We start from the raw sequence: 14,457 nt of genomic DNA, 5'->3' as shown, positions 1-14,457 counted from the left end.
CTGCTTTCTGCTATTGGATAATTTAGATCAGACGAAAAACAGAGCAGTGAGGCTGCTGGAGCCTGGCCAGCGCGGGGCCCGTCATGACTGTGTTAAAGATGGTTTGTATATGTTACGCAACAGAAAGACCTGTTGACATGGAGAGCGATGGGAATTGTTTCTTCACAAGTAGAAACTTTCTCCCGAGTCGACGTAACGTATCACAGGTCCCTTGTGCTTTCCCCTCACGCTTTTATAGTACTGCCTGAACAGTAGACTTGGCCACTGTTTCTATGTTTCGATACAGTGTATCGATACGTGGAACTGTTTCAGTGTTTCGGAACGGCTGTGGTTCACTGTTTCGAAACAGTGGTGTTTCATTCCGTCCCTGTCTCGGATAACCGGACCAGATTCGATCTCGAGCCAGACACAGAAACTGTATCGTTGTTTCAGAATAAGGCTGTTTCAGTCCACCTGTGCTTGTATCGAAACAGTGATGTTTCATTCCGCTCTATGTCGGACGAGATTCGGGCTTGGCACAGGTACTGAAACACAACATACCACTTCATGAAACACTTTCAAGAGTGTCGAAATCTTTTTGACAAGCAATAGCGTGAAGCTGAAGATATCCGAAAATAAAGCTTCGTTTCTAGCTGAATGTCCTATTACGAAATGGCGTAACATCTGCTTTATAAATACTAACCAAACAATAAAACAACGCATACTATTCACATTCAAAATAATAAATATGTGAAAGTCATTCAGTTAAACTACACTTTTTTATAACATACGCTTCTCTGTTCATGTACAGTAATCACATTAAGAAACGCGAATAAGCCTACAACATTTTGAATAAAAAAAAAGGCGTAGAGTGACAGTTATTAGACATATACATAAATTTGATGTAGGTATAATTGCAAGCAATCTGTTTGACGTATCACTGATAGTGTAATGGTGATCAGGAAAGGCTGGGAAGCATGGTGAATTTATAGTAACGGTTCGAAAACCCTTGAAAGACAAAAAATTTTTCTGTTATACTTTGTTATTTATTCGAATTATTTGGCGTTATTTGTGAGTCTATAGTCACTGTGCCTATTATCCATAGTGATTCCCTTTGTGCGAATGGAAATTAGCAGGATGGGTATATTACCCATACTAACAGAATATGGGAATCCCAGTAGCATATCCGTTGTTTCTGCAGTTTGCTCCCACTTCCAGTTCCGTTTGTGGTAGTTCTTGTCTTCAGCTATGGCTGTTCTCAGCCAATTGAAAAGTATGGAAGTCACACGACACGAAAGCAGCGCATTTGCTGCAGGAAATACGAAACTGCCAAGACGCCTAAGTGATAGTTTCATGCTTTCTGCGATATGATTAGCGCTCTCGCACCTCATTTGTGTTTGTATGGACATACTTATAGAGTAGACATTCAAGATGATAAAATGTGTAGGTTTATTAGATTACAAAACACAAACTGTTTCACTGTTTCGAAACAGCGTATCGAAACATTACATTGTACTGTTTCATTTGTGTCGAAACAGTTACGTGTTTCAGTTCGCCCATCTCTACTGAACAGATTATCGGTAGCTTTTGTGTCGAAACAGTTACGTGTTTCAGTTCGCCCATCTCTACTGAACAGATTATCGGTAGCTTTTGTGTCGAAACAGTTACGTGTTTCAGTTCGCCCACCTCTACTGAACAGATTATCGGTAGCTTGGGTGACCGAGTCCGGGTTCATCGTTCAACACGTTATTTATACATACTCTACAGAATGCACTACTCATATACATCTACTTTTACACTCTGCAAGCCACGCGATGCACAGTTTGAAATTTCATCGAAGAACCACATTTATTACTCCCTTCTCGCCTATATATATAAAATCACTCTTCACTGTTGCTTTCAAATTGGCAGTGTATTGTCACGGACGGTCAACTGTAACCGGCATTAATGTTTATAAAGAAAAACAAAGAACGGATTTACGTGCTGGTACTTTCACATTGGTGGTTTTCAGAAGACTGATGACCAAGTTGATAGATTCGAATGTTTATCGCCGCTGAAGTGGTAACCTAAATATTACTTTTATTAGTTTTGATACTTTAATTAGTGTTAAGGGTGCAATGATGAAGTACAACAGAGCCACCTACAGTTCCGTTGGCTAAGTGACTACGGCACTTCACAGCGTTGACAGTCATTTATGGTGTGTTGAAAAGTTTGAAGACTTGTTATTGAGCAAATGTGGCTTCCTGTGACTTGTGAATGCATGGATGTGGGTCCATTACAATTAAGATTTTTGTAAAATTATTGATTTGTCGTTACATGGAGTTAATTGCAAATAATACCCTATCACATAATCTATTACAGTGAATACCATGCTCATAGGTACTGTCAAGAAGGACTCTTGAGGAATATGGAACAAGCCAGTGTATAAATTAACAAAAATATAAGGAAATCGTAGAGAATTTGATCTACATACCTACCGGTACTGTTTTAACAGTATCATTATGCTATTAATACTCAGGCCAGCTAAATTTAATTGAATCAATTAGAAAGAAATAATCTACTCTAATATTATAAGCTGCAACTGTGGTACAATGAAGCTGCTGGCGTAATATGGAATAACGTTATTCGTTAGAGAAGGTTCTCTGTTCGCGGCCGGGTATGAGTTTGGAATGAGAAATGAGTGCGTCGCAAATATACTATCGGTCCTGTATTTTAGACGAAGGGAAAACGTGAATTTAATACCGGTATTTAATGGTGCAGTTCGCGAGCGTCTGCCGGAAATTGAGCAGTCGGCTTGTGTTCGTTAGGTCACTCACAGTTTCTTGTACCGAAGGCAGATTGTTGCTCTTACAGTCCCAGAAATTTGCATTCGTACTTGGATATAGAACTATTGGGTCAGAGTTTATCATCGTGGAATATTATACGCCTCCATTATATAACGAATGATACCAGCGTCTGCTACTGATTTAAATAGTTAGCTACAAGGCTAAAATTCTCTGTTGTAAACGCAGATTGCTCTTGCCCTGGAGTGGGACTAATTCCTTCTAACAAGTAAGAAATTATGTAGCAGTAAGTTTCTTTTCTCATATTAGAGATTACACGTTGCGCACATACTTAACGACCGCCGATTGTGGTATTGCGCGGTAGTCGCAAATCTTTAGTTTCAATTATATTTTCCATGGATAATGTTTGAATGGTCCTCCGTTTTAGAAGATACCATGTAGGCTGTATTTCAAATGAATCAAGGATTTCTGGGAAAAAACAAAAAAAAAAATGGCGAAGAGTGTTAAGTGTGCACATATAAACCAGAGTTGTTATATTTTGTCTAATATCACTCTATAATGTATGAAATAAACTCTGAGTAAATATCCTTTACATTACACAAAAATATGGCTACCATATAATATGAAAATTGCGCTGAAGGCTCAATGAACAGCAGTATAATTATTTACTGTACATAAAGGTCCTAATACTTAAACTAGAGGGGCATAAAACTAAGCAGTAAATAGCTACTTATTTTTTCCACAGTAAAATTGACTTTACATGTAAATATAAATATTTTATAAGCTGTTACTGTTGAGAAGGAATAATAATGACCCAATTATAAAAAAAAAAAAAACAGTAAAAAGGTGATCATATTCATCTTTAAAGTTGTATTGGCGAAAATGAAGCGACAGAAACAATTTTGTTACTTGCTCAATGATAGCTTATTCACTCAAAAGGATTCTTCTAACTTTAAAACCTACGTTTTTCCCACTTCATGAGCTCTTCTTCTGCAGGTGAATAATTTTTTAGGAAATTGTAGGAAGAAATAACAGCACAAATGTTAACATTTTTCATTATTTGGTATTAAGTATGTAGTGAGTATGGTCCATCCAGGTATATATCATGAAATATTAAGCTGTGCTATGCAAAATCTTTTACATACCGGTAACACACAGTTCTCCAGCTGTTCACAACAGGAAACTTTGTGGATGTAACACATATTTGAGCACAAGAAAAGACCACAAATGTAAGCACAATGCCACTAGCATCTTGGTGAATCCATCATTAATCACACTTCAAAACTTGGTACAAACCTGATTTAGTTGCATCTCTTGTTAAGGGCAGAGCTAAAATAATTTGTTTGTGTGTTTGAAGGAATGTGAATTTTGTTGAGGTTTAACTGCGAAGACACTAGAGATTTTGTGGTATCTATTTCCTATACAATGAATTTTACTGTACTGTTGACCCCAAAAATGAATTAACAGTTAATGTTTCTACTGTTCAACTTTGGCTTCAGTGGGCCACAATTTTTTTTTTTTTTTTTTTTTTTTTTTGATAAGAGTTTGACTTTGGCCAGTGACGTAATGTTAATGGCTGCTGTCACATCACCTTTCGGTGCATATATTCACAATTTTGTTGTTAGTTGCTGAAGCCAACAAATGTGGAAAAAGAACTGTTTGTGGTGACACATTGATCTATAGCTTAGCTCATTAGGTTGACAGCTGACTGGTTGTAAGTTGGTGAAGGCAATTCTGATACAAACAGAAAACCTAGTTGTGGTGATACAGATCTGTAGCTTTGCCCATTTGAAAAAAAAATCAATAATATTTTGTTATAGTCACCATATTGTTTCCAGTATTTGTTGCATGTTTCCTATGTCACTGGTCAAAGCCAACGACTCACATCAAACATTCCTCTAAATCCTGCTCCATTTTCCATTTGCCTCTCTTAGCAAGATAGTGCAGTGATAGGACACTGAAATATTATTCACAAGGATGGAAATTCAGATCCCCATCTGCTATCCAGTTTTAAGTTTTCTGTACTTTTCCTAAATCAATTAGGGTGAATGTCAGAATAATAGTTACATAGTGGCTCTCCTTTCACCAACTTTGTAGTTGGCATATGTTGTATGTAGCTATGTGAAATTAATCATAATACTTAAGTTATTAGTCATTTGTCTGTTATTTTATTTACACTGCAGGACCGTCTTGGAGCACAATCTTAATTTCTCCTTCACTAATTAATAACCAGGTTGCAACCTTCCAATGTAGTATAGATCTCAGTGTTTGGTATAGATCAGTCATGAGTCTGTCACCACAGCCACGATTTAGAGGGGTGACTGTCTTACTGGGACCAATGCTGAGCATGGTTCCCTTGGAACAGCACAGCCAATTTCCTTCACCATCATCTCTCAACCACAGCTTGTGCTTTGTCTATAGTGGCAACATCATTGACAGGGCATTTAACTCTTCCTCCTCCTTTCCTTCAAATTTCTTCAGATACTAATTTAAATAGGCCTATTTTTGGTTGTGGTATAACATAATTCCAAATTCAGTAGTCTCTGATTCCAAGAGGGGCAATAACAATTGAGAAGTTCCCCTAACGTTAATGAAGAACTATTCAGGGGGGGGGGGAGGGGGGGGGGGAAAGAAAGCTATACAATTATCTAAGAAGTTAATTTAGTGGAAAAATAATTTCTTATGCTTTATATAGGTTGCACATGTTTGTAGGGAGCTATCTGTCATTGGTGAATAAGAAAATCTTGTGCAGCCAAAACCATTTGGTATTTTTATTTCACAATGGCCAGTCTCAACAGAGTCTTGCTATTTTCATCAGCTCTTCAGAATTTGGTATTAAGGTGCACACATGCCACCAGTACAGTGAGTGGAAGGTGTTGACATTGTATTAGTGGCATACATGTGTGTTAATAAGAAGTTCCACAGATCTGCTGATGACAGTAAGGTTCTGTCGAAACCGGTCATTGTGAAATAAAATTAAAAAAAAACAAGCGACCTTGGCTGCAGAAGATTTTCTTATCCATCTTTTTTAATGCGCTGACATTATAATTGAAACTTTTTTTTCTGTTGGACGAGTAATATTGACCTTGCATATATTAAATACCAGAAAATGCCATACTAATACTGAATGCTTATGGGTAGAATGACAGCAAAAAAGAGTTTATCATTGTCAAGAATGTAAATAACTCTTTAAAATAAATTAAACCATTCTTTTTATTCTCATCATTATCTACCGAGTGGGGAAAAAGAAAACAGCCTCAGAAAATATTTATAAGACTGACAAGGAAATGACTTTGACCAATAACAAAACGTTCTGGAAACCATCATTTTGACGCACCAGTCTGTTGCTGTCACATGACTGCACATCTCCCACATCCTCTGTCTCAAGTACTGTGCTGTGTCATTATGTTTCAGTGAATGAGAGACTAGTTGAATACAACACAAAAAAACACATTCATCATCAAGTGTTATGCAGAGCACAACTCTTGGGAAACATATGTGGAACTGGTTGTATAAGGCGTTAACACTGGAAGTGTTTTGATAGACCGGGCAGTGCAAAATGTGGTGGAAAAATGGCACGAAAAGGGCTCTGTAATGAATAAAAAGCATGGTGCTCATTAACAAGGGTCAGTGCTGCACCAGTTGCAAAAATTTTCTGGGCCAGTTTTGTTGTGCCCATCCTGTTCATTTATGCTCTGTAAACCACTGTGAAGTGTGTGGCAGAGGGTACCTTCCATTGTAGAGAAAATGTAGATTGCAACTTAGCTTAAAGATGACATGTTAAGTTGTAGACACTCACAATTAAGACACACTTGCACATTGGCTTTCAGCTACAGTCTTCATCAGAAAAAGAAAGAGAGAGACACACACACACATTCATTCACAAAAGCAAGCACACCTCACGCATATGTGACTGTCATCTCTGGCAGCTCGGACCCTAATGCAGCTGTCTCATATAATGGAAGCAGCAATTTGTCGGAGTTTTTTTTATGAAGGCTGTGGCTGAAAGCTAATTTGCCTGTCTTAATTGTGCCTCTCTGCAACTTGACGTGTCATCTTTATGGTAAGTAGCAATCTATCTTTTTCTTTCAGTGTTGATATTCCAACGTGGAGTTTCCATTATTTGATTGTACTTTCCATTGTACCTCTTATTAGGGCTCTTTCCATTCTGTTCAGGCCAAAAGAATGATTGCTTCAATGCCTGTATGCACACTGTAATTAGTCTAACTGTGCCTCTGCAGTCTCTACAGGAGCGATATGTAGAGGGTTGTCCCTAGCTTAATAAAGCATGCAGGTTTCACTTACAATAAATTGCCTTGCTGTCTCTTAAATTATGTGCATTGTGGTGAATAATTAACTTTACACAGAAATTAACCCACAATCTACATTTCCTTCTCTGTGCACATTCTTATTCAGTCAGCTATTGTAAGGAATCTTTCATGGATCACTGACAGTGTGTTCCAGATTTTAGTGATTTTTTTTCCTTGTGATACATGTGCCATCCAAATAATTGCAAATTTTAACATTTACAGATGGCAACCAAATGGGGAATTGCCAGTGCTGGCAAAATCAGTCATGATTTTGTTACTGCGCTGAGCACTCTACCACAGGAAGAGCATAAAGTAGTGGCTGTTGCTGCTAGGGAGCTGAAGAGAGCTCAAGATTTTGCAAAGCACCATTCTATTCCAACTGCGTATGGTTCATACGAAGAACTCGCGAAAGATCCCAATATTGGTAAGTGAAATTATCATTACAGGGGTTTCTCTCACACTGCAGTAAAGAACTGCTTAAGAAATATTATCTGTATTTCATTGTATTACTGCCACAATCATTCAGACTAATTTACTTGTGAATCCTGATATTCATGTAATTAAAAATAGATGAATTTTTATGTACAGGTATAGCTACGTCTCCCACTATTTTCACCCTTCAGTGTTAAATACTTGTTGGTTACTTTTAAATTGAGGAACATCCTTAGTGTGCATGCATGTCACTGTTAAAAATGTTGCCACAGCATTTTACTGCATGTACCTCTTCAGATTGAAAGAATGTCTTTTTGGGTAAATTTCATCAAATCGTCATGTGATGAAATTGCCCAGATTTAAATAAAAATATGATAATAATAATACATTTGGAATAGCCGACTGCTTGGAGAGTAACTATTACAAACAAAATCAGGTGATACTGTGCTACTGTGTTAAATGTTTTGCCTATGTGCTTATCCATTCCTCAACAATGTTTACATAGTTCTTTCTGTGAAAGACAGATCACTAACAAATTACGAAACCAAATTGCTACTCACTACTTACCTTCTGAAGGCAAAATGTTTAGTATAGCCAGTAGACACACACAAAGTACACACACATAAAAGTGATAGCAAGATCCTAACTTTTAGAATTATTATTTCCATCTTTGGGGAGGACAGAGGGTTAAGTTGGGGAAGGTTGAAAGGGAAGGGCAGGTCACTCAGATATCAGGGTGAGAGGGATACACCTGTAGTGAGGCAGGAGGAAAGGAAAAGAACAGAAGAGCTAGGTATAGGATTGATAATTGAATGAATGGTAGAAGACAAACAGTAAATCAGTAAGCAGATGTGAACAGAGAAAGGAAACATTGAGAAGGAATTGGAACAGATGAATAAATGGTAACAATAGAAGAGACTAATGTGAACTGTGTTCTAAACTTTCACCCTGCATCAACAGAAAGTTGTTGCAATTGGAGATCCAAATCACTTGATTGCTGATATATAAAAATAAATCTATATCATGTACTATAATGTGTTTCACAACAGAGTATTCTCTGCTGTCAGAGTAGTTGAAACTAGTATCAGAAGCAGGTCTATGACAACTAAGTGTAGAAGTTACAGAGGGCCTGAGTGTGCCAGCTGTCTCATTGTGTCACAAGCAATCCTGAGAGCAAAATGTTTGTAGGAGTGGTGCTAAAATCTACTGAAATAGCAGCCTGTGAATAATTTTATCATCTGTTGCAATGATGACTGGATATCCTTTTCTCAACAAACTAAACAGATGTACTACATAAGATGTGAACAAATTAGATGACATGAGCAGGAACATCCATATTCAAGGTAGAAATAAATACTCTTACAGTATAGCACCAACAGACACACATACTCAAAACTGGCCTTCATATTTTTGTCTTGGAAATATTGTCCAATAAATAAATTGAAAATATCTTCACTCTCCTGGTTCTACCCAAGACCTGTTTTTCTTCAGTGCAAGGGATGAAAACTACACTGAGCAACAGAATTAAAGGATCACATTTTCAAAACCCCATAATTCCCACCCATTGCAGTGCTTAAGTTTGAAATTTGGCTCAGAGGAGCATACAACTATCCCCTGTAATGATGCAAAGGCTTGGCAACCTCCCGATGTCAACCTCAGTTTCAGCAATGCTTCAAACCACAAGGTGTTGCAAAAGAAAGGCCACAGCTCAGAAGTTCATGTGGTGTCTAAGGTAGCTTAACGAATAACAGGTTACTACCAAATTTTGCCACAATTCTGCCCAATGCCACTGTGAATATGGCGCATGACTGGAAGGTTGTTACAATCCCTCTTACCCACATTTCATCATTTCTTTTGACGCCTCTGCAACAGAGATCAGAACTGCCATGCCTAACATTGAAATCATGTGATTTTCTTTTGAGTGACCGAGGAAAAGATTCCAGACACAACACCGCTCAGAATCTGTACAAAAATGCTGCAGGCAGTGGCATAAATGGCATTAATGAAACATTTCGCAGTCGAAAATGACAATTATTAGTGTGATGAGCAACAGGAAGATATTCTTCAAAACCTTTGACACTGCTGACACCCTCAGGCATTTCAAACTTTCTGTACACACATTTTGGGGCTGTGTCCCCATTGAATGTTATCTCACTCATTTGGAGCATAGCATTACTGCAGTTTTTGCCCTCATGTAGAGACTGGAACCACTTTGGACCATTCAGAACCATTTATTGTAATTTGAACATGATCTGAAGGGTGCCTGCGTAGGGTGCTTACACTTCCTCAGTGCTCCTATTTTGTATCCTCTTGTAGCATGATCACAGGGAGATGCAACATGGAAACATGCGTGAATAAAATTGCAAAGGTTCCTCCAAGAACTCCCCATTCAGCAAAACCCTCAGTGAAACCTGCCCATCTTTATTGTGAATTTTAAAAATGTACCTGTGCAGACAGAATCTGTGATGAGATTCTCAGGCTCCTGCAGATGTGTTACTCTGCTGGTCTTTCACCACTAAACTGTTGCTCTTGCACCTGATAGTAGGCCACCTGGAATCGGAATATGCCAAAGGAAGGTTGCCAGTCTGCAAGTGCCTTGGACTATGTCGTGGGTTCTGACTGTACAGCTACATTTTTAAAATTCACAATGAAGGTGAGTGGGTGCCTCTGAGGGTTTTGCCGAACTGATGTGTCCCAGAGGGACCCTTCACCATTTTATTTATGCATGTGTCACTGTGCATCCGCTGTGATTATGCCACAGGACAACACAAAATAGAAGTGCTGAGAAAGCAGAAACAGCTTCAGATCACTTTCAAATTTCATCAAACAGCTTTGAACAGTCCTCAGTAGTTCCAACGGGTACACAAGAGCAAAAATTTGGATTGTGCTACACTCCAGATGAGTGTGATAAAGTTTGATGAGGGTGCAGGCCCACAATGTCCATGGAGAGGCATTGAAACATTCAAGGATGTCAGCAGATTCAGAAGTTGTGAAGAACATCTTCCAGTTGCTCTGTGAAATGTATGGGACACAATGCCCCATGGAAAGGTGTGGTTCCAGTGGTGTCATTTATGCCACCCTCTGCGTCCTTTCCGCACCTGTTCAGAGCGGCAATACATCAGGAATATTTTCCTGGCGACTGATAAGAAAACCATGTGATTTCAATGCCAGGCATCTCAGTTCTGATCTTGATCACAGAGGCATCAAGAGGAGGGGTGAAATGTGGGTAAGAGGAGGTGTGACAACCTACCGACTGTGTGACACATCCACAGAGACAATGGGCAGAATTGTGATGAAATTTGGTGCCAATGTGATATCATTAATCCACCTTACAGGTCACAGAACATCTGAGCTGTGGCCTTTCTTTCATATGTCGACACCTTGCTGTTTCAAACATTGTCAAGCCCGAGGGTGATGTTGCAGGGTGCCATATTCTTGCCCATTACAAGGGAAGGTTGTGCATACTGTTGACCCACTTTTCAAACTTAAGCATCACAAAGGGAAATATGATCCTTTAATTCTGTTGCGCAGTGTATTAAAAAAAAAAAATATCTTGGCATTCTGAGTAATATAAGGAACTACAATGTCTGTGAAAAAGTCATGTTAAACAACGAAGTCCAGGATGAGATAATAATAATAAGCAAAGAATAGATTGCTACTCAGCACATAAAGGAGACATTGAGGCCCCAGCAGCCAGAAACAGCGTTTGTGTTTGTGCTTGTGCGCGCGTGCGTGTGTGTTTTTTCCTATTTCGCAAGGGGGCCTCTTTTGTCCGAAAACTTAAATTTTTAAAAGTCTTTCCATTGTGTCTGCAACTCAACAACTTCTCTATGTGGTAAGTAACAATCTATTCTTTTTATAAAATGGCACCTGAGAATTTTATGAAAAATTAAAGTGCAATAAAAATGTGATACACTGCAGATTTGGATATAATGCATCCCAAAAATAATAGATTTGTTACTGCCTAACAACAACAGATTCAAATGAGAAAATGAAAATATTCTTGAAATCTCTAAATTTGAACACTGTAGGGCAGGTGTAGTGAAACATCAGTCTGGCCCCTGTTAAGAATTGCTGGGCCAAATGTTCAGTTCATGAAAATGCTGCAATGAGTGTAATGACAGCAAAGATGTCCAGTCTGGTTATGATGTTCTCCAGTGCAACATTGATCTAGAAGACCAAAACGACTGGACACTCATTGTCAATTAGGAACCAAAATTAGAGATGATAGGTGACAAAGGCATTATTGCTGCTGTATGAAATGAGTGGTAAAGCAGATGATGGTGTCATGTATTTTGCAGTAAATGTTGTTTAACGTAGTATTTTATTTGTAATTTCTATAGTTTTATTGTTGGTAATCATTTGAGTGATGTTTAGTTTCTGTATTTGGTAAGTTTTTAGATGTTTTATGTGTAATGTTCTTTCAGTTTAAATACTGTACAATATATATAGTACAGTATAATGTCGTGTTATGTGCTTTTCCAAACTTTCCATGCATAGTCAGTCATTCCATAGCTCTCTCTCTCTATTTACATGGATATATGGAGGGTAAAATATGTCCCCTGACAACTGTGTTACTTCATATTGGAATGCAAATGGCCAAAAGCTTACATGGATGAAATGAAATGTTACTTCAGACTTCCATTGGATTGGAGTGCAAATGGCGAGAAGCTCATCTGGGTGAAACGTGGATTCATGCTTATTAAACAGAGATAAATACCAAAGCATTACTGTTGAGGGGAGAGAAAGATTGCAGTGCAGCCAATATACCAAATGATACAAAAAGAACAGATTTCAATTATTTGTTACAGAAAAACTATAAAAGATAAAACACATTACACATACCACAGGATAAAGAAAGATTCAAAGTTTTGACACAGCTGCACTGTTGTTTGCTTTTAGCAACATGGTCGCTACACGACAAAAGAAACCATTTTGTTATATTAGAATTTGCATGAAGTCAATCCATTATTCAAGGGCAACAAGCATTCTGTCATTGATTCAGAAAGAAGCCAACTCTGTCAAGCAGATTTATGGCTGGCATTCAAAATTCTTGGAAGTTAGTAGCATATACAAAGGCAAGAGCACTGGTTGGCCATACACGACTGACGAAAATGTCAAGCATATCCGAGATGCATTCACATTGAGCCCTGAGGTGTCTGCAAGATGGGCAAGTCAAGTACTTTAACTTCCTCACACAACAGTGTGGCATTTCTGAAAGGACGCCTGCATATGAAACCTTACAAGTTACTGTTATTGCCCAGATAGCACAGTAAGCCGGTTTCAAACTTGTTTCCAGATGTAAAGTTCAAGTATATAAGCTTGATCAAATCTGGAATATTCAGGCCTGTTAGTTGGATTCAAGCTTGAAACAAACATCAAAGTTGGCAGAGTTCAAGCTATATTTCAAGCTTGACTTATCAAGTTTGGCTCCAGCTGTATCTACACACGTGGAATACAGCCTGGTATTTACAGCTTGTTTTAAGCTATATAATTATTAATCTGAATTTATTGAACCTAATTAATTAAATAAATATCAGAATGGAAATGGTGTGAAAAAAATTATCAAGACATTTATGTTTAAAATTTTTTATTTTCAAAGTGTTTAAAATTGTTTTATTTCAAAATTTAATTATTCTGACGCCCCTCCGGCCCCAGCACACAGACCAGAGCAGGATCAAATTTCGCTGACTTCTGCTGGTATAATGATCCTGTAACAGGTAAAAGAAAATGTTAGCCACACCTAAACATAACAAATGTAAAAAGTTGAAACTGATCAACCTAAATATGAAAAGTAATGTTACGCTTATTATGAATATGCTTAACTTTTGCCAAGCATGAGTCACAAGAAATTTTGTGTCCATCACCACAGAAAGAATTAACAGCTTCAACAAAATCTCTCAAGACTGATGGCGTAATAACAGACTGCAACTCTGATTTTACTGTTGCCCCAACTTTAAGACTTCTTTGACTTGAATTTTTTGAGCATGTTTACTTTGTGCAAGAGTGTCATATTAACAGGAAGAAATTTCATATTACCGCAATTGAAGAGCAGTCAAAGCTATGTAAATATAAAAGACTGAAACCTATGTAGTGACTGGTTCTTGATGTACTTTTTCACGTTCACCATGTCATTACTATTTGTATTCACAAAGAAATTTTTCGCACTTCACGATTATTCATTCATGGTGTGACACACGCAAGTACTTACAAGTAAACAAATGTAATAGGGCAATATATATAAAAAGGCGAGATTTTAAAAATAACATTAAGTTTTAATTTATTTGTGCCACGTACTAGAGAGCTATTTTAAAATGATCTCTTTTTGCTGAACAACTTGTAATATGTATTCTTAGCTGGTAATCCATTTCACTTTCATCCAGGCTCAATTTTTCTACGTAAAAGAATATGATATTTCTTTATGTTATGTAGTAGTATTTAACATTTGTAATATTAACGTACCACTAGAGAAAAATGCACCAACATACCTGTAATACACTATATATCCTCTTCAGACCCGGTGTAGCAGTAAGGCACGAGATGCCACACACTTGCCGAACTATTTTCCAGTATAAAACAAACTTCACAACAGTCAACAATCATTAACGCGTGTCACAAAGGTAAAATGGCCGTAAACGTAGCAGAGTCAGTGCAAGGCTTATAAACGCTTGTGGCGCTTCCCGTGGACATCTATGGAAGCTATGCTGCACGCGCATCTGCTGTACAGCCTTCCAGGGAAATTACAGTTTATTTCAAGCTTAGGAAAATTATTTTAATTCAAGCTAAATTTTTACAGCTTGATGTAAACTGTGTAACAGGTTGATTTTTCAATCTTGAATTTTCAACTGAACCTAAACTCAATATCCACCCTGAAATAAGCTGTGTAACAGGTTGATTTTTCAATCTTGAATTTTCAACTAAACCTAAACTCAATATCCACCTTGAAATAAGCT

At 37.7% G+C, this 14,457-nt stretch overlaps 1 protein-coding gene across 2 annotated transcripts in view; it reads left to right on the top strand.

The window, feature by feature from the left end:
- The first annotated feature begins 2,875 nt into the window (after positions 1–2,875).
- Positions 2,876–14,457, top strand: part of LOC126094535 (trans-1,2-dihydrobenzene-1,2-diol dehydrogenase-like) — a 97,105-nt gene continuing 85,523 nt past the window's right edge. The window contains exons 1-2 of one of the 2 annotated variants that reach the window (XM_049908959.1): positions 2,876–3,030; positions 7,295–7,496. In XM_049908959.1, coding sequence (XP_049764916.1) covers positions 7,295–7,496 — 202 coding nt within the window. In that variant the 5' untranslated portion in view covers positions 2,876–3,030. Of the gene's footprint in view, positions 3,049–7,294; positions 7,497–14,457 lie in introns of both variants that reach the window. The other variant, XM_049908961.1, reaches the window with a different exon arrangement.

The sequence above is a fragment of the Schistocerca cancellata genome, chromosome 8 (assembly GCF_023864275.1).
Source record: "Schistocerca cancellata isolate TAMUIC-IGC-003103 chromosome 8, iqSchCanc2.1, whole genome shotgun sequence".
In the NCBI taxonomy this organism is placed as follows: Eukaryota; Metazoa; Arthropoda; class Insecta; order Orthoptera; family Acrididae; genus Schistocerca; species Schistocerca cancellata.
The sequence above is the reverse complement of the archived record's forward strand: the minus strand, read 5'-3'. Positions and strand labels throughout refer to the sequence as shown.